This window comes from Engraulis encrasicolus, chromosome 1 (assembly GCF_034702125.1).
Source record: "Engraulis encrasicolus isolate BLACKSEA-1 chromosome 1, IST_EnEncr_1.0, whole genome shotgun sequence".
Lineage (NCBI taxonomy): Eukaryota > Metazoa > Chordata > Actinopteri > Clupeiformes > Engraulidae > Engraulis > Engraulis encrasicolus.
This window is the reverse complement of record NC_085857.1, coordinates 36,043,167-36,071,111: the sequence shown is the minus strand read 5'-3', so window position 1 is coordinate 36,071,111 and position 27,945 is coordinate 36,043,167. Positions and strand designations below refer to the sequence as shown.

General features: G+C 41.3%; 1 protein-coding gene across 1 annotated transcript in view; it reads left to right on the top strand.

The window, feature by feature from the left end:
• Nucleotides 1-27,945, top strand: part of LOC134450826 (integrin alpha-M-like) — a 63,911-nt gene that overhangs the window by 10,779 nt on the left and 25,187 nt on the right. The window contains exons 2-14 of the mRNA XM_063200830.1: nt 3,118-3,238; nt 11,840-11,955; nt 13,335-13,402; nt 13,834-13,945; nt 19,253-19,383; nt 22,102-22,244; nt 22,520-22,667; nt 23,142-23,274; nt 23,572-23,645; nt 24,159-24,282; nt 25,416-25,558; nt 25,905-26,045; nt 27,307-27,504. Coding sequence (XP_063056900.1) covers nt 3,118-3,238; nt 11,840-11,955; nt 13,335-13,402; nt 13,834-13,945; nt 19,253-19,383; nt 22,102-22,244; nt 22,520-22,667; nt 23,142-23,274; nt 23,572-23,645; nt 24,159-24,282; nt 25,416-25,558; nt 25,905-26,045; nt 27,307-27,504 — 1,652 coding nt within the window. The remainder of the gene's footprint in view (nt 1-3,117; nt 3,239-11,839; nt 11,956-13,334; nt 13,403-13,833; nt 13,946-19,252; nt 19,384-22,101; nt 22,245-22,519; nt 22,668-23,141; nt 23,275-23,571; nt 23,646-24,158; nt 24,283-25,415; nt 25,559-25,904; nt 26,046-27,306; nt 27,505-27,945) is intronic.

Here is a 27,945-nt window from a genome sequence, read left to right as displayed (position 1 = left end):
AGGAGGGTTAAGATCATCCTGGATCTAGAGATAATTCATCAGTGCTCTTACCTATTGCTTAAACCAACTGATCCTATTTTACTAAGAGTAGAGTAGAGAGAATAGAGTATCTTTTATTGATCCCAGGGGGAAATTAAGGTGTCAAGTAGCATACACACATACATAAATGAAGACATTGCTCACAAGACGTACCACACATATTACACATAAATAATCATCATATATAGCTCACTGTTACATATAGCCTATTTGCCAAGGCATCTCTCTCTCTCTCTCTCTCTCTCTCTCTCTCTCTCTCTCTCTCTCTCTCTCTCCCTCTTACTCTCTCTCTCTCTCTCTCTCTCTCTCTCTCTCTCTCTCTCACACACACACACTCTCTCTCTCTCTCTCTCTCTCTCACACACACACACACACACACACACACACACACACACACACACACACACACACACACACACACACACCAAAATAAAGTGTAAAGTGTCCACAGTGTTCACATGTGCCTTAGCTGAGTGGCACATAGAAGCCAACACAAGTTCAAGTTCAAGTTCAAGTTCAAGTACTTTTATTTGTCACATACATGGTAATTGTAGTGAAATGATGATGGGGTCATCAGCTCTGCATCTTAAAAATTAAAAATTAAAAATTAAAGAAGTAAAGTAAAAAAGGAAATAAAAGGTGAGAAATAAGTTAAAGAAAATTATTATTTAAAAAAGTCTCTGTTCAGCAGTCGCACTGCCTGGGGGTAAAAACTTTTCCTCATTCTCTCTGTTCTGGCCTGAATGGTTCTGAGTCGTCTGCAGGACTTAAGTAGGGTGAACATGTAAGAGTTGGGGTGTGAGACATCCTGCATAATCTTCCTAGCCCTGGCTCCCACTCTCTTAGTGTAAAGGCCCAAGAGTCCTGGAAGGTTGGCTCTGCAGAGCGCACCACTCTCTGTAGGTCATTCTGTTGTTGTTGTGTGCAGCTTCCAAACCAGGCCGTAAAACAGCCTGTTAACACACTTTCCACCGCTGATGAATAGAAGGTGGTCAGGATGGGAGTGGAGACCTTAAACTTCCTCAGTAGGCGGAGAAAGTACAGCCTCTGCCTGGATTTTGCTGTCAGGTGTTGAGTGTGTTGTGACCAGGAGAGGTCCTCAGTCAGGTGTACAAAGTGCACAAAGTGGCCATAAAGTGTCCAGGAGTGCCCATAGTCTCTCTGCCTAGTACAATGTCCATTGTATTCCTTGGAAAAAGAGATGAGATGGGGGGGGGTGTAACACAAGTCGCCCCACTGTCTCACTACACACACACACACACAAACACACACACACACACACACACACACACACACACACACACACACACACACACACACACACACACACACACACACACACACACACACACCAAAAATAAAGTGTACATAGTGTCACCTGTGCTGGGTGGCCAAAAACAAAGTGTCCAGGAGTATCAGTAGTCCAGGGGGTTACACAAGTCGCCAACTGTGTCTCTACACACACACACACACACACACACACACACACACACACACACACACACACACACACACACACACACACACACACACACACACACACACACACACACACACACAAGCAGCTGTGCATTGTCCAGTGACTGCACTGTCCAGTGAAGAGGAGTCGAAGGGTAAAGGGTAAAGGGTTAAGAGTCCAGGTAAATAAAGTGTGCAGGAGTGGGATTTGTTATGCAGTCCAGTCCCCTATGACAATCTCTCTTTGTGTGTCCTTCTGTGCAATGTTGAATAGCTGGATGGCCCTGGGTACAAATGACTTCCGCAGCCTGTCTGTCTTGCAGGAGATGGCGCGCAGTCTGTAGCTGAACAGGCTTCTCTGGTTGTTGAGGACTGGGTACAGGGGGTGCTTGTAGTTGTCCAAAATAGAGTCCAATCTGCTAAGTGTCCTCTTGTCAGCAGTGGTTGTGAGGGCGTCCAGTTCTGTGCCGACAACAGACCCTGCTTTCCTCACCAGCCTGTCAAGCCGTCCAGCATCTCTCTTCCTAATGCTGCCACCCCAGCATGCCACAGCATAGGAGAGCACACTGGCCATGGCAGACTGGTAGAACATCTGCAGGAGTCTGTTGCAGACATTGAAAGACCTCAGCTTTCTCAGAAAGTAGAGTCTGCTCTGTCCTTTCTTGTACAGTGCATGTGAGTTTGCAGACCAGTCCAGTTTAGAGTCCAGGTGAACACCCAGGTACTTGTATGTTGAGACTGTCTCCACTGTCTCCCCCTCGATGGAGACAGGCACCAGGGGTGGGGTGGTTCGCCTGAAGTCGATCACCATTTCTTTGGTTTTGGTGGTGTTCAGCCGCAGCTGGTTGGTTCTGCACCATTTGACAAAGTTCTCCACCAGTCCCCTGTACTCCCCCTCCTGCCCATCTTTGATGCATCCAACAATGGCTGTGTCATCCGAGAACTTTTGCATGTGGCAGGTCTTTGTGTTGTAGTTGAAGTCAGTGGTGTACAGGGTGAACAGCACAGGGGAAAGCACCGTTCCTTGTGGAGCTCCAGTGCTGCTGACTACAGTCTCTGATGTGAGGTCACCTAGTCTGACGAACTGGGGCCTTCCAGTGAGGTAGTCTGTGATCCAGTTGACCAGCCCCGTCTCCACTCCCATCTGCAGTAGTTTGTTTCTCAACAGGAGTGGCTGTATTGTGTTGAAGGCGCTGGAGAAATCAAAGAACATGATTCTAACAGCACTGCTTCCTTTGTCGAGGTGAGAATGCACTCTGTGCAGCAGATACAGAATAGCATCATCAACTCCCACCTTCTCCTGGATGCATACGTTGATGACTTAATCGAGTCTTGATTAGGGATGGAAAATGAATTTCAGTGCAAACTGGCAAAGTATGATCGTATCGTATGAGCTATTACTATAAATCATTATATTTAATGACAAAGATCATCTGTGTGGAGAACATACAGGTGGCAGAATGACCACATCGGTGGGATTTTTACTCTGCTATTCCAATGTATCCGCCTCTGTGCATCGTTTTTGATTTCTCAAGCTCTTTATTGTCATGGAGTACCTTAGTCCCCCTGTTACGCCACAGCATTTTCTAACATCAGCTACATTTTCTTTTTTACCACCAGTGTCCCAGTCTGTGGCCAACAGTGTAGACCTGGAGCAAGCAGTGATGTTCAATGGAACTGGACCTCGTGAAGACTTCTTTGGGTACAAAGTGCATCTGTTTCAGTCTGGAACAGAGAAAGGGTGAGTGGTTCTTTTTCTAAACTGCAGAAGCCCAAAATAGACAGACTTTCTTCCAGTGGGGTTGATGGTGAAAGAGGCATGAAGTTTCAGTGCGTTTGTTTGTCTAGACGTCGTGGTAGTGTTATGGTGCATGTGGGGAACCATTTGAAAGCTAAATTCTCCTCTTTCAATACATGTTGTTGCCATGCACAGACCAGCAACAAAGACACTTATGCTTATGCTTAGGCAATAGACTTAGAGGCATGCTAAAAGCCTCTGACAACATGCATGCCATTTCTCCAGTCCTTGCCCCAGAAAATCCCTGTGTATGTGACTTTCCCTGACACCATCAATAGGTACACATTTGGAACAGGTCAAATGAACAGGTTGACAAATGTGTCAAGCCTAATGGGAAGGTTATGCATTGATTAAACTTCTGCATATCACAGAGTACTGGTAACAAGACACAAACACATGTATTGCTCAACAACAACAGAGATACAATTCTGCAATTCGGAGAGTGACTCTCATGACATGCACATGCAGTTGCACCACTCGTCGTGTTGCAAGTGCATGAAAGCATACGCCCATCGCAATGCAATGTACAGGGCAGGGGCCGCACATGTTTTCGGAGGTCAGTGTGTGCAAGCAGGGCTGGACTGACCATCTGGCATAGCGGGCATTTCCCGGTGGGCCCCGCCGCACCCTCGTGGGCCCCTATTTTCAGAAATGTAAAAAATATATATACTCATCGGTGGGTCCCGCACCCTCCTGGGCCCCTATTTTCAGAAATGTAAAAAAAAAAAAAAAATGTATTTTTTTCTTATATTTCTGAAAATAGGGGCCCATAAGGGTGCGGGGCCCATCGGTGAGTTAGTGCTGCACCGCTAATTATGAGGGGCCCCTTTTCAGCTAAAAGTGCCCGGGCCCTATTTCTCCCCCAGCTCAGCTCTGTGTGCAAGTAATTTCTAATCTCTTGTACAGATGAGTATCAGCGGTTAGTTTCCTTTTCTTGGTTCCTGTTGTTAATGGGAAATGTCTCACCTGACACCCAATGTCACACATCGCTCATGTACTGTAGCCTATCTAGGGCAGTCATGGGAAAGCGGTTAGGGCGTCAGACTTGTAGCCCAAAGATTGGCGGTTCGACTCCCGACCCGCCAGGTTGGTGGGGGCAGTAATTAACCAGTGCTCTCCCGGTCCTCCTCCATGACTGAGGTACCCTGAGCATGGCACTGTCCCGCCGCACTGCTCCCTTTCGGGCGCCATTGGGGGCTGCTCCCTTGCACGAGTGAGGCATACATGCAATTTCATTGTGTGCAGTGTGCAGTGAAGTGCAGTGTGCAGTGTGTCACAATGACAATGGGAGTTGGAGTTTCTCAGTTGGGCTTTCACTATCTGAAATTGGTGAGTTACTCACCTAGAAGCATTCTTTATAGTTTAAAGCATAGACGGGGAGTTTTGGGCTTTCATTTTCAATCCTGTATGGACAGAAACAAATAAATTGATATTAAATGAGAAATATGTTTGCAAAAGAAAATATCCAATAATAAAAACATTACTATCTTGCAGAGATGTGGACTTGTGACTTGTGACTTGGACTGACTTGTGACTTGAATCACAAATGACTCGACTTGTGACTTCATCAGACTTGTACGCTATTGACTTGAGACTTGACTCGACTTGATAGTTTTAGCTTGCAATGACTTACAAAAGTGCTCCAAGCCAATGAATATATATATTTTTTTGCATTTGTGTGTGAAAAAAGGCGTGAAAGAAAGAAAAAATAAAAGATTTACATTTAACCATAGTCACAAACCATGCAAAAAAAATATGATCAATTGTGGGTTGCATGGTCACCCAAAAAAACCATGAAAGCTTGTCTGCAGCCGTGGTGTAATGGTTAGGGAGTTGGGCTGAAGATCACAGAGTTACAGGTAGGGCTGGGAGATATTCCCTTTTATTTATCATGTACATAAATGATGTAGGTCGGAATGTGTCTGATGCGAACATGCATTTTTATGCTGATGACACAATAATTTACTGCTTCGGGCCATCCGCCGTTAATGCTATTGAATCACTGCAGAAGGCTTTTGATGTGATCCAACAGACATTTTTACAGTTAAAATTGCTTCTTAATGCTGATAAGACTAAGCAAATGTTGTTCTCAAAGCCAAGGAAAGTACCATCAATCATCCCCTCAGTACTCACCCTTGAGGGAACTGAAATTGAGGTGGTACATTTGTATAAATACCTGGGTATTTTGCTTGATGATACTTTGACGTTCAAAGCCCACATTGAAAATCTTGTGAGGAAACTTAAACTAAAGTTAGGTTTTTTATTTAGAAATAAAATTTGTTTTTCCTTTCATGTTAAGAAGCGCCTTGTCTCTGCAACGTTTGTATCCATTTTAGACTATGCAGACCTGCTGTACATGAATGCTTCATCCCAATGTCTGAGTAAGATTGACTCTGTGTATCATGGTGCCCTGAGGTTCATTACTAACTGTAGGGCCCAAACGCATCACTGTGAACTCTATGCCAGAGTTAAATGGTCTTCACTGACTACCAGGAGACTTACTCACTGGTATACATTTATTTACAAGGCAATACTCGGACTACTGCCACCTTACATCTGCAGCCTAATCACAGTGAGGAATGTTGAGTCTATGGTCTGCGCTCTAAAGGCCATTTGTTACTCTCTGTCCCTTGCTTCCGCACAGAACTGGGGAAGAGGGCATTTGTGTTTTCAGCCCCTACCTCATGGAACAATCTACAAAAGGACTTGAAACTAACAGATCTGATTCCATTGAACGATTTTAATTCCAAGATGAGATCACTTGAGACAGAGTCTATTGTCTGTAACTGTTTCAATTGACATGTTATTTTACTTGATTTGTTATTTTAATGCAACTGTGTAATTTTAATTTTGTAACTTGAGCCGCCACTTGGCCAGGACACCCTTGTAAAAGAGGTTCTTAATCTCAACGGGTTTATTTTTCCTGGTTAAATAAAGGTTAAATAAAAAAATAAAATAAAAAAATATGGGAAAAAACCTATATCATGATATGCATTACTTTATATCACAATAAAGTATGTTTTCAGTTATTCTCTATTTTGTCCTGTCACAAAACCACATTTCTTTAAAAATAATCTTTTTATTCTAATTTCTACAGTTACATGAATTTAGAGCATGTATAGTGGCAACATGAAATGTAATTAAATTATATTAAATTGTATAAAATTGATCAAATTAGTTTATCATGATATAAGCGATAGAGGAGAAAGGGCATGGTATACATTTTTCCATCACGATAACGATATCGTCATATTGCCCAGCTCTAGTTACAGGTTTGAATCCCACCCTTAGACCCACCTCTCCCTACACCTCCATCCAAGGCACCTAACCCACATTGCTTCAAGGACCGTCACCAATATGTGCGTTGGATAAAATATAAAAGTTATTTAATGAATCATTATAAACCGTGGTAAAACCATAGTTTTCAGAGTAAAACCATGGTTCAATTTATAGTTAAACCTAGTAAAACCAAAAACCAATGCCGTACCATGCTCAAAAAACTGAAATCATGGTATACCATGGTCGATTTTGATAAGGGACATGACTGGCGAAGGGGGACATGCAAAGCAGTGTGGAGAGGTAATACATTTATGACCAAAGGTAATTGTCAATATTGCACATAGAATACAAGGTGACTTGTTAAGGACTTGGAAAAAATAAGACTTGGACTTGGACTTGACTTGGCTTTGGCACGACTTGGACTTGGACTTGACTTGGTCAAATGTGTCGTAACTTGTGACTTGACTCGGACTTGATTGGAAGGACTTGAGACTTACTTGCGACTTGCAAATTTGTGACTTGGTCCCATCTCTGCTATCTTGTTACATTGCCACATACTAAGGCCCAATCTCAATTCACCCCTTGGCCCTACCCCTTACCCCTCCCCTCTGTTTTGTGTAGGGGTAGGGGTATCCCAATAGTCGTTAAGGCAGAGGGGTAGAGGTAAGGGGGAGGACTTTGTAGCCCTCAAAAATGAGGGGTTTGACCAGGCAGACTCCGTTTGGAGGGGTAAGGGGTAGGGGTAAGGGGTGAATTGAGATTGGGCCTAAGTCTGATTAGTCTGTGAAGGCTGAACTGTTGTGTCTCTGAATAGCCAACATGAACTCACACAATTCTCTGAAATTAACTCGGCCCCATCAAACACCTTTGTAGCATCTTTGTGCAGACGGGCCAGCCGGTGACAGTAAGATTATTACATAGGCTCTGCGCAAAAGGGTCAAATGTCAGTTTCACAGTAGCCCAATATCTATGATGGGACACAAGGAAGTGTTTTATCTATGTCCCTACAGCTCTATGCTCCCATAGTCGTATATTCCAATTGAATTATCTCTGGATTTCAATTTTTCCCCAAAAAAACATTTCTTAACTGACAAGTTCGGCTTAGGAATTGTTTTGGTTTTGGCACAGCTTACATTGCTATTGGGAGGGAAAGTGGAAAACAGCGATCCTAGCGGTTACGTTCCAAACACCAGGGCGATCCTATTGAAACTCCCATAGACGAGTTTTTAAAAAAATCCCACGAAGATATAACTAGGAACTATAAAACCAGACACATTTTTCAGCGTACACAATAGGATGAACTACTACCTGTGAAAATCTTAAGTCATTTTTTGCCCTTTTAAGAAAAATAGAAATTGTGCAAATCAGGTCGGAAACTGACTACAGCTCCCAGCATGCTCTGCTTCGCGCCTCGTTGACAACACAGAGAAACAAATGAACGCGAATGAACGCAAGTTCTTTGCATATCTTCACATTCTTGTAAGTGAGTTCCACATTGTCTTCTTATTACACATGTATACACGCGATCATTTTGGTTTGGTTTTAACTTCTCTAGTAGATATGATGGCTTCTGTGGTGACGAGTAACCACCTCTCTGGCTCATGTTTGGCTATGCTAATTTGGCTATGCTAATTACATGGAGTAAACACGTCACACATACCAGTCAGTGTAGTTCTGTATTAGCTTTTTAAAGAATATTAAAATCAGTTCAGATCAGTGAAAAACCCAACATTTTACCACCTGATTCGATGAAACGGGCCAACATGCCTATAATATGACTGCCACTACTTCTACTTCGTCGTCAGGGCCGAGATGTAATTTTTCAAAGAAAAAACCCATTCATTTGTTGCAGGGGCTTGGAACGTTGCCAGCAGGGGCGATGAGATTACTTTCCCTCCCTATAGCATTCTTTTGTTTAGTTAAAGTTCAAGTTCAAGTTCAAGTTCAAGAAGTTTATTGTCATTGTCAATGAAGTCAACGAAATTGTGGGTGGAGCAACAACACTGCGTAGTTTGAAGTAGGCCTATAGAAGTAACCAAAAAGAAGTAGTCAAATAAAGTCTAAATCCATGAAGTATATCATGAAGTAGGCCTATAATAAATTAAAGTAAATAATAGTAATAATATGAGTATTAACAAATTAATCAAGTAAATCAAAAACAGTAAAATAAAATAAAAAATGTGATCCTCTCCCCACAATTCAAAGTTAATAACCCAGTGCTGTTGATATTTTTTTTTAAGGTGCACACAACAAACACACACACACACACACACACACACACACACACACACACACACACACACACACACACACACACACACACACACACACACACACACACACACACACACACACACACGTATGCACACATGTATGAATACACAAGATCAATAGGATGTTACAGTAGGCCTAAGTGCCATCCCTTAAAAGGAAAAAAAAAACACAGAACACCAGTTCAGAGACCTATGTAAGAGCACTAGAATTAAGCAGTCTAATGGCTTCAGGGTACAGGCTATTAGAAAGTCTTGTAGTTCGTGCCTGTAATGACCTGTATCTTCTGCCTGAGGGAAGCAGTTGGAACAGGTGGTAAGCAGGGTGGTGACAGTCTTGCAAGATGTTTTGCACTCTTCGTAGACAGCGTGTGGTGTAGATTGTACCTATCTCTGGGAGAGGTGTCCCAGTGATTCTCTGTGCTGTTTTTACCACACGCTGGAGTGCCTGCTGGTCTGCTTTTGTGGAGCCAGAGTACCACACCAAAGACCCATACATCAGAACGCTGCTGATCGCACAGTTATAAAAGTTCGCCAGCAGCGGTCTGGGGATGTGATAGCCTCTTAACTTCCTCAAGAAGTAAAGTCTTTGCTGGGCCTTACCCACGGCTGAGGCTATCTGTGTACCCCAGGACAGATCATCAGCCACAGTCACCCCCAGGAATTTAAAGCTGTTGACCCTCTCCACCACCTCTGAGCCGATGGAGAGGGGTCTGTGAGGGGTCTTGTTCCTCCGAAAGTCTACAATAATTTCCTTGGTCTTTTTGGTGTTTAGGGCCAGGTTATTGTTGTCACACCATGATGCCAGATGTTGTACCTCCTTTCTGTAGTCCGTCTCATCGTTGTTTGTTATCAGTCCAAGAACGGGGGTGTCGACAAAAGGTACACTGTGTGAGATTTTTCGTTGTTTATTTCCAGAATTCATGCTGCCCATTCACTAATGTTACCTTTTTCATGAATACTTACCACCAGCATCAAAAAGTATTCATTATATCTGGAAAAATTGCACTTTTCATACATGAAAAGGGGGATCTTCTCTGTGGTCCGCCATTTTGAATTTCCAAAAATAGCCATTTTTAGCTGCAAAAATGACTCTACTTGGACCATACTAGAAAATATTTGCTTATTAGTAAACTTTCATGTAAATGTCAAATTTGGCAATAGGCAGCCCACTTTCAATGAGCAAATCACCTTTTTTGACCATTTCCTGCACAGTGTCCCTTTAAAACAATTCATTATTGACTTGAGTGGAAAATGCATTTAACCAGCACAATGTTTGTCACTTTTCTAGATTTAACATAGTGCTGTTGCAACATAGAAATCACTCCATGAGCCTATCATGGAATTCAGGCAGAATCCACAAAACTACCACAGATGTTGTGCTCCAAAGGGCTGTGTTCATTTCACAGAATTCAGTGAGACCAGGTTGCTAGCAGGGCTTTCATTCAGTTGCTAAGGTTGTCATCTATGGTAGTTACCAGTCACCCATTATAGAACGGATGGATGGAACATTTTAGACATTCAGCTTGGTGTTGGAAAAAAAAGGATTCACAGTCTGGTGTTAATTGACTCATATAGAGTGTTCATATCGCTTAACCACAGAATTGACAGATACAGTTTCACACCTTAGCCTACGGGTCTCCACTGTGTGACTGCACCGTTTTTCTTGTGTTTAGTTAACTCTTTGTGTGTTTCGTTTTGTCTACCTTTTTGTATGTAGTAGGGATGCAAATTATGGATTAATTCATTAATCGTTAGTTGATTGCCTTATCGATCGACTCACGATTAATTCATCTCAATGTCAATGTTCCTCAAAGAAAAAACTGCACAATTCACTCAAAATTCACACCCCTCTTCACACACACTCTTCACATGCCCATTTCACCTGGGTATCTTGTCAGTTGAATTGGCGATTAATAGCGATTCATGTTTTTTTTTATAGATAGATAGATAGATAGATAGATAGATAGATAGATAGATAGATAGATAGTTTATTGTCCTTTCGGAATTTTTTTCTGTGCCATTTTCAGTGCATCTGATACAATAATAAAGACATTACAATAGAACACCCACCCTCCCTCTTGGACAAAAAGACAGGTTGACAATAGGACAAAAACCCCAACTTAAACTTACAGTACTAAAGTGCAATTATTCAGTACCAAAGTGCAATGTGCTATTTGTTCGCTATTCGATTAATCGTTTGCATCCCTATTATGTAGTTATCTGCACTTTATTCAGGACTCCTGCATAACATACCTTAACGTATAGACAACACAAAATGTTATTTTGCAGTTAAATAATATTCAAATAATGTTGGTATTAACTATTAATATGGCAGTTGAGTCAGTACATTTGGATACATACCGTAGATAATCATTAAAATCCCTTTATTAAGTGTTAGATAATGACTTCTGTAGTCTTACTTTACAACTGAACAACCTCCATGGACTTTTAATTGTCTTAAAGGTGCACTGTGTAAGATTGTGGTTAGAGTAGATATTGCAACGATGTTGCTCATTGAAACTGTGCTGTCCAGTTTTTCCTGAATATTTAATCAATAATAAACTAATACTTACTACTGTAGTATGATCAAAGTACAGTGAGCTTTGCAGATAAAAAAGTCTATTTACGGAAATTCAAAATGGCGGACCATGGAGAAGATCCCCCTTTTCATGTACGAAAGATGACATTTTCCCAGTCATAATGTAGCCCTGTGCTAATAATGCATACTTACAATGTAATGGTGGTGGTGAGTATTCATGGAAAAGGTAACATTTGTGAATGGGCAGCAGGAGTTCATAAACTACTAAAAATATTTCACAGTGCACCTTTAATGTCTATTAATATCTGTCATATTTTGCAATTTATTTATTGACTCAGAGGGCCTGCACAATGTGGCTGGACTACTAGTCTACACACAAAGGGCAATGACTGACATTTTTATTAATAGCCTGTTATTTTGTATTAATCACTGGGTTTTTCTTTTCATTCACAGGATTGTTGTGAGTGCCCCACTGCAAAACAATGGAAGTGGTGGGATCTTCATGTGCAATCACACAAGCTCAGACTGTGATCCTTTTACCCTGCCGAAAGCATCCCTAGCGAATGAAGGTTGGTCTCGATGCCTCTTTATCTAACCTTGCTTGGCCTGCATTCACCATATTACATATAGTTACGAGGGCGGCGCCATTACTATTTTCCTTGCAGTTCACGAGTTTGTCCTTGAGTGTACAATATGCATGTTTGGCATGTAAGCTGGCCTCGGTCCCGGGGAGCTTTAAACGGAGCTCATGCGGGATGAGATCCGCTTCCCCCCCTTTGTGCACTGTATAGAGGAAGTGTAGCTGGGTGTTCTAGTGAAATGGAGGAGTATGGGGAGGTGGTGGGACAATTCGGAAAGCCTAAAACAGCTAATTTTGCTAGTGCAGAAGTCGGCCCTAGGACACAGTGGAGATTTCCTGACTCTCCCTCTGTATGGCTCTGTGCTGTGGGAGCACAACAAACACTGAAATAGGTGGAGTTAGTGGCCATGGCAATTTGGTGGATATTCTGCATTTCATTATATGTTTAAAACAACAACAATAACAACAACTTTCAACAGCTTCCTGTGTGCTGCATGGCTGCAAACCATGTCCTGAGCATGCCAAGCTTGTTCTAAGTTTGCTTGTATGTGTTTATTGTAGTATTATTGTCTGTGTTGTTACATGTGTGTCCCGTCCCGTCCTTCCTTAAATGAGTCAGGGAAGCAACATACATTTAAATAAGAACGGACAATAAAGTTGATATTGTTGTATCGTATAATATACAGTATATTGAACCACCTCGTCCACCGCAGACACATTTGGGCCCTTAAAGGTGCACTGTGTTATATTTAAGTAGTTAATTACCAGAATTCATGCTGCCCATTCACAAATGTTTCCAAATGTACCAAATGTTTCCACAAATACTTACCACCACCATCATTTTTTAAGTATTCATTATGACTGGGAAAACTGAATTTTTCATACATGGAAAGGGGGTTTCTCCATGGTCAGCCATTTTTAATTTTTAGCTGCAAGACTTACTGTACTTTGGTCGTACTAGTAAAAAATAGTTCATTAATTGGTAAATATTAATAAAACGATCAAATTTGGAAAAAGGCAGCGCTGTTTCAATGAGCAGCATTGTTGCAACACCTTCTCTGGCCACCATCTGACACAGTGCACCTGTAAGCCATCAGCCGTCTGTGAGTAGGTGATGGTGGTGATGTTTTTTTTTTTTACTCACTCCCAAAGCTGTTGTTTTCATCTTAGTGGTTGAGCGCACATATTCCCTCTTATGTATTTACTCACTTATTGTACGTGCAGATTTGGTTTAATCTGTACTACATTTAATCTGTATCATATCACACTTATGCTGTTGGCGTTCTACTGCATATTTTTTGACCCTGTATTGATATGTAGATGAAGTTTTATGTAATGTAATGTAATCGTGAATGACATTGTTTTCAGACACAGATTTCGTTAAGGGAGTTGGAATGTCAGTTGCCGTAAGAACAAAGCCATCTCTCCAGTTTACTGTAAGACCTGTACTGCTTTCTGTTTTTATTACAGTAATTATTTTCAAGATGTGTGGGTCTTGATCAGGGCACATTATTTGGAGTGTGTGTGTGTGTGTATGTATGTGTATGTGTGTGTGTGTGTGTATATGCATGCGGCTGTTGACAGATTTGGCCGGGCCTGGGACAAAATCATCTGAGACACCCCCATATTCAATTCAATACATACACACACCTTCGACTTCCCAGCATGGAGTGTGTGTGTGTGTGTGTGTGTGTGTGTGTGTGTGTGTGTGTGTGTGTGTGTGTGTGTGTGTGTGTGCATGTGCGTACGTGTGTGCGCATGTGTGTGCGCATGAGTGCGCGCATGTGTGTTTGTATGTGTGCACTCACACGCAAATGTGCCAAAGGTTTATCACTGTTCTCTGTCTTCCTTCTCTCACACGCCAAAGGCCTGCAGCCCAGCCTGGGCCCATGAGTGCGATGGGACTCCCTACTACAACAGCATTTGTTATCAGTGGGGCAAGACAGAACCGGTCTCCAACTTCACCTCTGCTTTTAAAGGTTAGCCATGCAATTATCATCTCTTTCATTGGAAATGAGCTGAAAGTTTAAACTTTCACTTTGTGACATGTTACAGTGTAAAGCTATCGTCTCTACGTTTTCTGATTTACATACACGTAGGCCCTACTGTAGGCCTATGTAAAGCCTTGATTCTGGGATTTTTCTGGGAAGTTGTACGTGAATCATCAGAACACCTGAAGTTGAAAACTCTTAAATCTGCATTGGCTAAATGCACGTAATTCCCAATTTTAGCCGAAAAACACAGAAACTATTTGATTTCCTGTCTCGTCCTCCAAAAATACCAGCGAAGTCGTGAGATTGGGCAGCTCCACACAGCCCCCCAACCTGTTTCAGTGAAGCAAATGAAGGAGGACCACTGAAATTTTACCAACAACACTACAGGCTTTGGCGGGGCATAATGAACTCTTCCTTTTTTTGTAATTGGCTATTTCATGTACTACTTTTGGCATCCAATTAAAGTTCAGTTGTAGTGATCCCTCCTCTGATGCATAGCTACTGTAGGTCATGAGGTGTTTCGGGTCCTTCCGACATCATAGACCTACACCAGTGTTTCTTAAACATTTTCAGACCGAGGACCACTTTGTAGCCCAAAAAATGTACAGGGACCACCTGCCAACTGAATTGACAGTTGACTAGTACTAATTTGACACTGCTAGTTTCAATGCAGGTCACTTTCTATGTATTCACATTTCAAGCCTGTCCTATTGTGGTGAAAATATGACTTCAGCTATGTTTAGCTGGCTCTGTAGTAATGTTACAACGACAGCCTACTGCTAGTTTGTCTTGGAAAAGTTGAAATCCCCTCGCGGACCACCTGAGCCCAGTCGCGGACCACCAGTGATCCCCGGACCACACTTTGAGAACCACTGGCCTACACCCTCGCCCAGCCGAGGTTGATCAGGCCTGGGCTTGTGCCCTAGCAGCACTTGACCATGTAATGGCTCCCTCTCCTTATCCAGAGCCACCTAGTAGCAGTGTTGCCAGATGTGTCTGATCAAATCCTATCCCACACAAAAGGTTCTCAAAAAACGCCAAAATGCGCTAAATTCTGCCCAATTTCAAGAAATTGCATTGATTTCTATGGACACAAAACTGCAGAGAAAAAAAACATCAAATTGCCAATTTTTCCTGTTTTTACCCGCAGACGGCCATCCCAAGCAGCCCAATTGGGCGGGTAACCGCCCAATCTGGCAACACTGCCATCTAGAGGCTTTTTTGGTGCTACTAAAAATGTCTCTTCTCCTTCTACCTCCTGTGATGCTGAGTGCAGTGTAGACTCTGTACAAATATTGCCCAGCAAAGCCCCTGCACTCCACCTCCACAGGCAAGGCGATATGACTAAAAACAAGTTGCAGACTTGAAAAAAAAAAGTTCAAAAGAGAATGGATGATTTACGAACTGTATATTGAATACATCAGTGGTATTACAGTATTTTCAATCGCTACCAAGCGATTACCCATACTCAGTGGCGGACTTAGCAATTTGGGGGCCTAAGGCGAAATTAGCTAGGGGGCCCATCGACCCACCCAAGTGTGTACCCCCCCCCCAAAAAAAACAAAAAAAAACAAAACAAAAAAACAAATATAATAATAATAATAATAATAATAATAATAATAATAATAATAATAGGCTTGCTTAGGGAAGATGCTTAGCTCACAGCATGTACACATTCAAAAACCAAGCTCTTTAAAACAGTCAGAAGGCCTTGTGAACATAATATGCTTGGGCACAGTTTTGCTTTAATTTAGACAGCATTCAATGTTGACATATTCAACATTGCAATCTTCACATGCGCATCAATCAATTACACATGGGCATCATCTCTCTCTCTCACACAACACTCACACACACACACACACACACACACACACACACACACACACACACACACACACACACACACACACACTGCCTCTCTAGCCTGGTGACAAGATGCACCTCTGACGACGCATTTCAAAGCAACCAACAGAGGAGTAGCTGCATTTTGCCCAAATGCCAACACCGCCACCACACCAACTGTGTGTGCACATGACGTATGGTATGCCGAGCAGCAAGCATCTCAAACTGAATACAAAACAAAACACCACGGCGGGTGAAATTCAAAGCAACCAACTGAGGCATACAGTAGTAGTTTCAATTGCCATCACAGACACACGCGAACACACACACACACACACACACACACACACACACACACACACACACACACACACACACACACACACACACACACACACACACACACACACACACACACACACACACACACAATCAATGTGACTTACTATGAGTAGAGAGTAGAGTGCGTTTCTCCAGGCTGAACTTCCACATCACCTCCTGTTAGCATCCAGAACTAGCCAGCAATATCGCCAAGTAACGCAGTTGATTAGCCAATAAAAACTACAGCATATCTTCAGAGAGGATTTATAGAGGAGAGGCCAAACTGGCAGCTTCTTCCGGGTGGTACTGTCCACGGGGCGGCGATGTTCAAGCAGAGGAGAGCCGTCAGAATGAATGGGGGTCCTATGAAGCTCCATAATAGACGCAACTGATGTGTCCGATATGGAAGGTCACCGGTTTTCATTTTATTTTTCCTAAAGGAAGTGTAAATTTCCCTTCCAAATGGCATTTGGTTTGATTTTTTAAAGTCATTGCATTTTTTTAAAAACACGCATTTTGTGCATGAATAACGTGAAACTCAATTACCCAGAATGCTGCACGTGAGCTCTGTACCCGGGTGATTCTGGAAAACAAACATGGCGACAACTCGCTTTTACTACCTTAAAAATGTGTTAATCCGACGCTAGATTTCTTAACTGATGAAAATCGAAGGCAGAAATCAACATTGTAGTGTCTAAATATGAGGTCGATTGGTCTATTTGTGGCGTACATCACGATCGGCCGAGTTGTTGGCCTCACGTTTGTCAGTTAGCTTGTGGCTAGGCTACGTCTCGCCGACGTTAGCATCCGGTTTAGTTCCCCATTCACCAATTGGATGTCGTCATTTCCTTAGCTAGAAGCTAGTGAAGACTGACTCACAAATGTCGAAGCTGTAAGAAACTAGACGGATATAACTCCTAGGTTACTGTGTTTTAAATTTTAATGTTTAATTTGCAGTCAGAGACGACCGTAATATGTCCAGGTTTCAGTTGCTAGGGAGGACTTATTGTGGGCCATTAGCCCCAGCCCAATAGGGGAACCCCAATCTGCTCTGTCTGAACAGCGCCCCTAATGCAAATCCATTGAACTGCGGCCAAATTTTGTATAATGGGGCGAATAGCCTGTGGGACGGCTATAGGTAGAAAGGCTATGATATCTACATGTAGAGCTGTGGGTGACATGTCAGCTGGTCTGCGCTTTTCTGAATCTCACCACATCGCGTCAAGTTACTGAATGTTCCTTGAAAGCTGCATGCTTGTTTAAGCCTTTCCAAATTTCGATAGCATGTTTCTGAAATCATTTCAGAGATTGAGAAGGTTGTGTGTCTGAAGATACAGTAACCGATGCACTGTCTGCAAGCGCTTAAAAGGCTGCGTCCTTTTCAATGGAATAACTTACTCGAGCCAATCCCAGTTCACAGCTAGAGGAAAAGTAATGTCTTTTCGAAACAAAATATCTCACGAGGTATTCTTTCAACAAAACCTGATTGGGTGCCGCGGTCATTCACAGATCCATCAGTGGGGATAGCCACAGTAGTCGACCTGCTAGTGCTACTGTAGGGCACCGCTTCCTTGTCGGCACGGCTGTCAATGGTCAGGATCCACGGAGATAGTTCAGGCTTCTAACATGTCATGTCGTGGGTTATCCAAAGTTACCGATGTTGGAGTTTTAAAACATTTACGCATAGTGGTATCCATATTCAGGAAAGCACAAAACTTTCATGTCTGCTTGCACTCCTCCTTCCCCACCACGTCATTTTTGGAGTTGGTAATCCATGTTAATGGACATCCACAACATTCGGGCCAACTGGCGTTGATGCATAAAAAAGATTATCAGCTTCGTAAGTGCATTTGTCTTTGATTAAGTATCTTCCCTTTCCTCCGTTTGGTAACACTACCAGGGTATTGGCGTTTCATTTTGATAATTTTGCAATTTCACAACTGAGCTTGACTCAACTTTCCTCTACTTCCTCTCGCAAAAGGAACACGTTTGCGATGCCACATGCTGCACAAATATGCGCAGGCAGCGCAGCAGAGCACAACCACACTGATTGCATTGTAATTGGCAATGCGCTTATTTGCGCCGCGCCGACTTGCACAAGTTTGTCACCGTGAACGTTGTTTTGGATATTCGTCTGGCGCACATGGCATAGATGGAATATACCATGTTCACGCGAAAGGGAGGGGGTGTGCATGTAATCTATATTTATTTGTGTTTTATTATGCTGTTTATTTTGTTTCTGACGTACAGAAATAAATATTTATGAACGCAGTATGTGCATTACTGACCAAAGCGCCCTAACTACCAACTGTAGGCCTATGGGAAGTTTGGGGGGGGTCCTCTGGGGGCCCCTACATTTGGCGGGGCCTAAGGCGGTTGCCTAGGTACGCCTCAATTAAGAACCGCCACTGTCCATACTACACATTTGGTTGGTAAGTGGTTAAATTTTAAACAACATGCTTTTTATGAAATGGCAGTTAGCCTTAGTAAGCATGCAACCCATCAATGCAGCAAGCAAGCTCACAGCCAATGCTCACAAGCAAGCTAATGAGCTATGCTAGGTAGGCCTACAAGCAGTAATTGAATCATGCTTAGTACACTGATTGAAAGATTGGTTGGGATAGGGGGCAACCGCCATTCCGACAGTATTTGATTGCCATTTCGAGCCATTCTGAGTCATTTTAAGGCATGTGAACAACGTTCTAACGCTATTGACATTTGCAACAATGTTGCTATACGAGCGGAAAGTGGAGATAGTGATTTACAGGATTAGTGTATTATTTTGTCACGGTCCAAATGCCCTAAAAGGTAGGGCCTGAGATCTTTGATTAACAGTTCCAGCAAGAAAAATGGTTCCTGCAATAAAACTTAAATGTCGGAATGGCCGGGTGTCTGAATGGCGGTATGTAACCGGTTGGGATTGGGCTGTTCGTTGCAGGCAACAGGGTTACCATTTCTTAGAATGTTTCAGTCATTTACCATTTCATCACTTTCTGCCAAGACAAACTATAAATAACTGTTGTACAGCTGTCAAAATGTACATGCGCAATTGTATTAACATTGTTGAATTGTGTACCTTTTACCTGATGTGAATTTTCTCTCTTTTTTGCACAATTGTTTTCTCAGAGTGTGAAAAACAGGAGGTCGATCTTGTATTCCTCTTTGACGGATCTCTAAGTATGAAAACCGAGGACTTCAACAAAAACAAAGATTTCATTGAAACTGTAATGAAGAGTATGGAAAACACTTCAATACAAGTAAGCTCTCACATGCAATGTTTTACATAATCTACATTTAATGTAAATGTAGGTGCTGCTTGGCTAGCTCTTAGCTGGGTAGCAAATTGTTTGCTTGTTTTCCTCTCTTTCACCAAGGGCAGGACATATCAAACGTTCTGGTTGTATTCTTGTGGTCAAGTATAGTGTAAAGTTTGGCTCTAGATCTGTGGTGTGTCCTACGTTAGGTCTGTGGTGTCCTACATTAGGTCTGTGGTGTGTCATAGGTCTGTGGTGTGTCCTACGTTAGGTCTGTGGTGTCCTACGTTAGGTCTGTGGTGTGTTTGACGTCATGTCTGTGGTGTGTTTGACGTTAGGTCTGTGGTGTGTTTGACGTTAGGTCTGTGGTGTGTCCCTACACACCTTCACCCGTGGCTGCACTGCCCATGAGCAAGGCATCTAATCCCATATTGCACCACGGGCTGTAAATTAATACCCTGCACAAAATGTACTCTATTCATTAGTTACAGCCCAGTTCCACTTGCCTGGTTACCACCAGACCTAATCACAAGTGAGATTGTCTTTCAGATCGGAAAGATTGTGTAGAACTAAAGGCAGTATGGGAGTTCCTAGGCTACAGTTCCACATATTCCAAATTACTTGGTTTTACCTATCCTGTTCAGACAGGTTATTGTGAACATTTTTAGTCACTGATCTTATGTTTGGTGTTTTATGTCTACAAACCCCAACTCCGGTGAAGTTGGGACGTTTGGTAAACAGTGAATAAAATCAAAATGCTATCATTTTCAAAACATTCAAACTATTCATTAGTTGGAGAATAGTGAAAAGACAACATATTAACTGTTAAAACCGAGAAAAAATATTGTTTTGGGGGACATATGTACTCATTTCTAATGTGATAAATCCAACACGTCTCAAAAGAGTTGGGACAGGGACAATAAATGGCAGCAAATGTCGAGGAAGACTAAAAAAAAACAAAAGACAACACTTAACAGTTAAATACATTAACCAAGGAGATGATTTTATATAAAAAACAGTGTTAATTCCTATCTTGGACATGATTTCACCAGCTTAAATGGTGGGTGTATTCCTTTTCATGTTTTGCAATGTTTTCCTTTCTGTAGTGCTTACAGTGTGACAGGTCTTGACCAAAAGCCCACCATTTTATCACCTGCTGGTCCTTATGATGGAGCCAAACTGTTAAAACATAGTAGAGAATGCAATTTGACCTTACTATGTGGCAGTGATCGAAGATCTCCCTTCAAAATATAAAGCATGAGTGGCTTTTCATGCTGTTTAAAACCCATTTATACCATTCAGCACTGTATTTAACTCTACAGATGAGTGAGAACATCTTAACCAATGCACTACTGCACCCGCATGCCATCGTGGAGGCTGACTTTTGAAGTTAGCACTAACACAAGTTGGATGGTCCATTTTCACTGTAGCACAGGATGTGCAATGCTCTATTATTGTCAAAAAGAATGGACTTCTACAACTTCTGCTGACTTCTGTAAGCAACAGACAGTTTCCCATGTCTTCTGGGTTTATTTCAAATGAACTCAGGTGCTTAGGAGAATGTTACACCCCTGTATCATTTGCACGCATTAAGCATTCTTAATATGGTCAATTTTCAATAGCTCTAGCACTCCAGGAATTAGAGTGAGACTACATCCAATATATATTTCATGATGTCATGAACCTATACAATGATTTTAGTAACAAAAATATATCTTATATACACTCAATCGTGGTAAATCAAAGGGAATTCAAAAATGTATGTAATAACTATGGTAATTATTCCCTTTGCATCTTTAATTCTGAGTGACTCAGCCTCTCTGTGATGATCTTATACCTGGATACCTATATTGTCCGTCAGTACAATTCATTTTGAAATGTTCTTCTTTGTTGTTTTATCTTATTTGGATGTTTACTAAATTTCACTGATCCCCGTCCCAACTTATTTGAGACGTGTTGGATTTATCAAATTAGAAATGAGTACATATGTCCCCCAAAACAATATTTTTTCTCGGTTTTAACACTTAATATGTTGTCTTTTCACTATTCTCCATCTAATGAATAGATTGAATGTTTTGAAAATGATAGCATTTTGATTTTATTCACTGTTTACCAAACGTCCCAACTTCACCGGAGTTGGGGTTTGTACTTTATCATATATGTTTTTTTTTTGTCTCTTTGGTGTATTCTTTTAACTAGATATGCCTTCTTGGCCATGTAATATTGTGGGCCTATTTGGACATTGTGCACCTTTAATTGTATTGTTGTCATATTCTTGTATTACTATTCCTTGTAGCCCCTTAATAAACGCCGTACCTCCTGTGGCACGCTGTAATAGACATTGAAGTTAACTACTATAGCACTACACTACTATGACGGGGCACTGGGCCTTTAGTAACACATTACGACGTGGTCATTGCCATTCTGGTAACAGCTAATTTATAATGCCGTGTCTTAAGGGGTTAATCCATTTTTTTTTAGCTTAACACCAATTCCTGTCCAGGGACTACAGATGAAAGTTAGCCTTGTGGCTATAATCTGGCTCAATTGTATTTTGTGCACTGTCCCTGTCAAATAAACAATACATACATAAATTGGCTGCTTGAATGATCACCTGGTTGAATTGGACAGCTCATTTGGAGTTCGTGGCTCTAGACTGTGACAAATGAAGCTATATTTGCTCATCAGTGAACGTGTTGTACTTTGTTTTTGTTGTGTTAGTTTGCAGCAGCACAGTTCTCTTCAAACGTCCAAACAGTTTTCACCTTCAAAGACTTCAGGGAAAAGAGAGCCCTGCAAAAGCTGAAAGATGAGAAGCACATGAAAAGCCTGACTAACACCCATAAGGCCATGCGATTTGTACTGTGAGTACTTTTCAGGTTCATATTTATTCTCATTGACAGATGTTTTGTTGACATTGATATAATATAATATAATACAACATAACATAACATAGCATAACATAACATAACATAACATAACATAACATAACATAACATAACATAACATAACATAACATAACATAACATAACATAACATAACATAACATCACATCACATCACATCACATAACATAACATAACATAACATAACATAATATAATATAATATTGTTATTTTTTTTTTTTTTGTGGGATACAGAGAGAAGCTTTTTGAAAATCAAGCAAGTGGTTGTCAACCAAAAGCAACCAAAGTTTTAGTTATCATTACTGATGGTAACCCTTCGGATAAAGGAGAGCCCATTATCAAAAAGTATAAAGATAAACATATCATCCGATTTGTCATTGCGGTTTGTATTTTTTATTTTATTTCTTTCATTTACATTATTTAGTCTTTAGTCCATTTTGTAATATGACTGGGAAGTGAAATGTATACATTTGTATACATGTATACATTTTCATATTATTATGATTATTATGATGATTATGATGATGATTATTATTATTATTATTATTATTATTAGTAGTAGTAGTAGTAGTAGTAGTAGTAGTAGTTGTTGTTATAGTAGTAGTATTACCAGTACTATTAGTATCTGTAATTTTAACAATGAAAAGAATAGAGATATGCATCTAAAATGGAAGTTGCAGAGTTGTGTTAAACATAAGATGCAAGTAAGCAGCAGCACGTCAATAAAGTGTTACTAATAATTGACTGTTAATAATGAAAGTGTTATAATAATTTTAACCAATAATTGAACAGGCATTTATTGTAGACTAGACTATTGGTCAAACTGATTAATATAGTTTTTTTTTTTTTTTGGAAGGTTGGGAATGACATTAATATGGCTGTACTCCAAAAATTAGCCTCAGAACCTAATAACACCTTCTTCATCCAAGACTATGCTGGCCTCAGTGGTCTTCTGAAAGACCTGGAGACCAAAATTTTTAACATAGAAGGTAATCTCAGATTGATTGATTGATTGATGCCTCACATTTGTCTGAAAGAGTTGTTCACGTATACACATCTGTGACAGATAAGTAGACTGAATATCACGCTCATCATAATTTCAGTTCCATATTATTGTTTTTTTTTATTATTACTGCAGTAACGATTAACATTAACTGTTAGTATTTTTTAAAAGTTCTTAATGAACTTTATTCTAGTTTGCGACATTCACGTCAGTGCAGCATACACTGGAATTAGTTGACGCGTTTTGATTTTCTTATGTCTTCTGGGTTTTTTTTTTCCTCCAGGTTCTTCAGACGATTTGGCACAGGTCTTTGAAAATGAACTTTCACAGAGTGGAATGAGTGCTGCCTATGCTGAGGTTCAATTCAATTCTGGACTTTGTGATAACAAAGAGTGATGGGCGACATGGGTTTCTTGAAGCTAAAGTACTTGTTCCAAATTACCAGGGCTGCATTTCCCATAAACTCTTAAGTAGTACTAAATACAATATTTTACCTCGCACATGCACTTTGGGCAAGCATTTTATTTGCATGTACCAGAACAAAACGTTTGTATATAGGCCAATACAATGATTTTATGTCTAAACGTTTGGTGATGTGATAAATTGCCTTGGCGGCACCTCATACTAAAGCACTACTTAGGCTTAAGTACTACTTTAGAGTTTTTGTGAAACGCAGCCCTGTTCAATTAGGAAATCTCCTGGTTGAATTGGACAGGTAAAACCAGGTCATTTGGAATGTTTGGCACAGGGTTGTAGCTTCTTAATTCCGGTGCCCGTCACTGAAACAAACAAAGAAAAAAACAACCTGTACATTGTGTTCAACAAAAGTTACCGTAGTAAAAGAAAATGTTTTCTGCATTTTCACAATAGGATTCGTTGGTTGTGGGATCTGTTGGTTCCAATGACTCGAGAGGGTCTCTTCACCAAATTGAGGACAGGTCCTCACCCGATCTTGAAATCACAGACCCAGACATAGAGAAATCTTCCTACATGGGTAAGCTCATGTTTTTGATAATGTTTATGTGTTGACATAATCTATTATTAATGCCTTTGAAGTAGTAGACTGACTCTCGCTAGAGAGTGTCATGATGGTTAGTTATTTCTTCATAATAGGTTAGCAGCAAATCAAAATTCTACCGTTCTACTTAAGGAGAAATAATAGCTTGCACACCTTGCACACTTATTTATGATTGATTACATGTCATCAGTCCAACTTAGCCTGACTCTGACTCGACCTGTAGTTCCACACAGCTTCCCAAGCTCCCCTCTCTAGGTCTGGGAGAGCATGCGTGTGTGTTGTATTCGTTTTCAGAAGTGAAAGTGAAGTGAAAGCCCATTGGGAAACTCCAACTCCTATTGTCATTGTGACATAGCACTCCACAGCACACAATGAAATTGCATTTATGCTTCACCCGTGCAGGGGGCAGCCCTCAATGGCGCCCCTGGGGAACAGTGCGGCGGGACAGTACCATGCTCAGGGTACCTCAGTCATGGAGGAGGATGGGGGAGAGCACTGGTTGATTACTCCCCCCATCAACCTGGCGGGTCGGGAGTCGAACCGGCAACCTTTTGGCTACAAGTCTGACGCCCTAACCGCTTACCCATGACTGCCCAGGAGGCCTAGCTTTGTACCATTTGTTCTTGCCACCAACCAACCAATTTCCTCAAAACTATTCTCTGCCCATTTTCAAAGAATCGGCATAGTCAACAATCTTTTTTTAAAATAAAAAAATGCAAAGAATCAATATGTGGTAGTCTCTACAACAATACACTTGTCACATGACTCCTCAATGTGAGCCGCCATTGTTATTGGAGCAACAAATACTTCCGCTAGTTCCAAGTCGGAGAGCTTTCCAGGTCCAGGTCGGAGGTGCATTTCTGGAAAGCGTAGTTGCTAACTATGTTAGCTACTTTGTTGGTTGCAATGCAATTTCCCATTGGCAACTACCAAAGTTGCTTACTGCTAACACTTGCTAACACCTGCCTACGCTTTCCAGAAATGCACCCCAGACCTATATGTGTGGGGCTCAAAAGGGGTGTGCTCATTATTGCTGCGTTCAGTATGTACAACATTAACTTTCAGATGGATGAAAGTAACCTGTGACCTGTGTTTTTTGTGTTTTCAAGGCTACAGCGTTGCTGTTGGGAAAAATAATGGTGTTGCCATGTATTTTGCGGGTGCCCCAAGATACAAGCACAAAGGACAGGTCATTGTTTTTAGTCAAAGTGGAAACGACTGGAGTGTCAAACAAAGAGTCAATGGTGACCAGGTCAGTCGAGGTCTGTCTGTCTGTCTGTCAGTCCGTCTCTATCTACACTCTCAGAAATAAAGGTACAGAACTCGTCGCTGTGGCAGTACCCTTATACCATTGCGTCACTTGATTGGTACCCCAAAAAAGAGGTGCGTTTAGTTTCTTGCAATGTCGACCAATGTGCATCTGTCACCTCTTTTTTGAGGTACCACCCAAGCGACGCAATGGTATTCCCCTTGAGGGTACTGCCACAGCAACGAGTCAGTTCTGTAGCTTTTTTTCTGAGAGTGTATCTCTCTATCTATCCATCTATCACATGATGATCAAGGTGAACAGTATATACTGATGTGCTTGTGTTTTGTAGATTGGTTCATACTTCGGAGGAGAGCTGTGTGCTGTCGACATTGACTCTGATGGCTCTACTGACTTCCTAATGGTGGGGGCGCCTCTGTACTATCACCCCCAAATAGAGGGCCTCATGTATGTCTACGCCCTTGCTGAAGAGGTAACAAAATCTTGTATTGAAACAATGATTATTTTTTTTATTTATTTTATTTTTTTTTACAGTTTTTCTCAATCGGTTTGGCACATTTCTAACAACGGCATTCAAATTCCCAAAATTTCTTCTTCATTGTGTCAACAAAAATCATTTTGTCATTGCTTTAAGAAAACCACAAAAGCTTTCGTCCATCCATGCAATTGATTGTGTAAAATTGCCAATTTTTTCCACAAATGTGATCTTGCTCAGTAATGATTGACCAGAAAAGGTTTTGCAGCAGATGCCTATGACAGCAGTTCAAATTGGCAGATTCATATGAAGAGGATCCACCTATTATGCTGTACAAAGGCAAAGTGCAGTGACTACATATTTTGTCAGAATTGAGTTTATACTGAAAATGGTCTTCATTACACCTGTTTTATCTTGTGACAAAGCCCTATGGTCCACATACTGTATGTCCTGTTGTAGAGATCAAGTAGGTAGCAGGCTTCACTCAGGTTTCTTGATCACTTTTAAGGGTGCTGTCCCAAATGAATACTTAGAATCAAAGAAAAGTGGGGCGCACCTTGCATCAATTTTTTTCTTTTTTCTTTATTTTTTGTGCACAGACGCGTTTCGGTGTGTGCGTCTGTGCACAAAAAATAAAGAAAAAAGAAAAAAATTGATGCAAGGTGCGCCCCATTTTTCTTTGATTGTGTTGTAGAGATATCACTATGGCAAATTTACAGTAACTGCAATATCCAACCTCATACCAAAACTTTGAAGACATTTTTTCTCAGTCTTTTAAAAAAAAAATAATGAAAAAATATGACATTTTTGCACGAGTTGAATTCTGGGAATCAAGCTAGCACAAAATTACATATTACATATCACAGTACGCACACACACACTGTAGACAGCTTACTTTTTACTCTTTTAACCCTATACAATAAACGGCATTATAAGCTGGGTCCCGCATTTATATTTTGTCACAATACCTATTGTACCAAATGCACAAATGCGGGACCCAGCTTATAAGCGTGTATTTAGGGGGACCCTTTCACTTCTCACTAATATACTTTCTTCATGACTTGTATGGGGACCCTATTGGGAACCCTTTCACTCCACACTAATACACTTTTTTCATGACATGTAACTGGGTGTGAAGAGAATAAATAAATAAATAATTCATTCATTCATTCATTCATTCATTCATTCATTCATTCATTCATTCATTCATTCACTCATTCATTCATTCATTCTTGTGGTCTGCTTTTGTCCCTTACAGAATCAGCTGGTATCAGTGCTGAACGTGTCCGAGTCTAGACAGGGCCGCTTCTCCTCCTCCATCGCCTCCCTCAGAGACCTGAACGGAGACGGACTTCAGGACCTGGCGGTTGGGGCCCCGCTGGAGGACGACCGCACGGGAGTGGTGTACATATACCTCGGGCACGGAGATAAGGGGATCCGCTCAGACTACTACCAGGTAATGAGCGAGAGAGAGAGAGAGAGAGAGAGAGAGAGAGAGAGAGAGAGAGAGAGAGAGAGAGAGAGAGAGAGAGAGAGAGAGAGAGAGAGAGAGAGAGGCGCGGTGGGGGCCCCTCTGGGGGACAACCGCAGGGGAATGGTGTACATATACCTCGGGCACGGAACTAAGTAAGAGGGAGAGTTAGAGAGAGAGTAAGAGGGAGAGTAAGACGGAGAGAGAGAGAGAGAGAGAGAGAGAGAGAGAGAGAGAGAGAGAGAGAGAGAGAGAGAGTGAGAGAGAGAGAGTGGTAGGATTATCTTTTTCTGTAGGCCTATTATGCTTGGTGAGGACAGCCCTATATAGGTATTTGAACTTAGGAAGCACAAATCTCTTTTACTAAAGAAATGAAAAACTAATAGACATACAGTTAGACAATGAAAAGAGAGGTTGAAGAGAGAG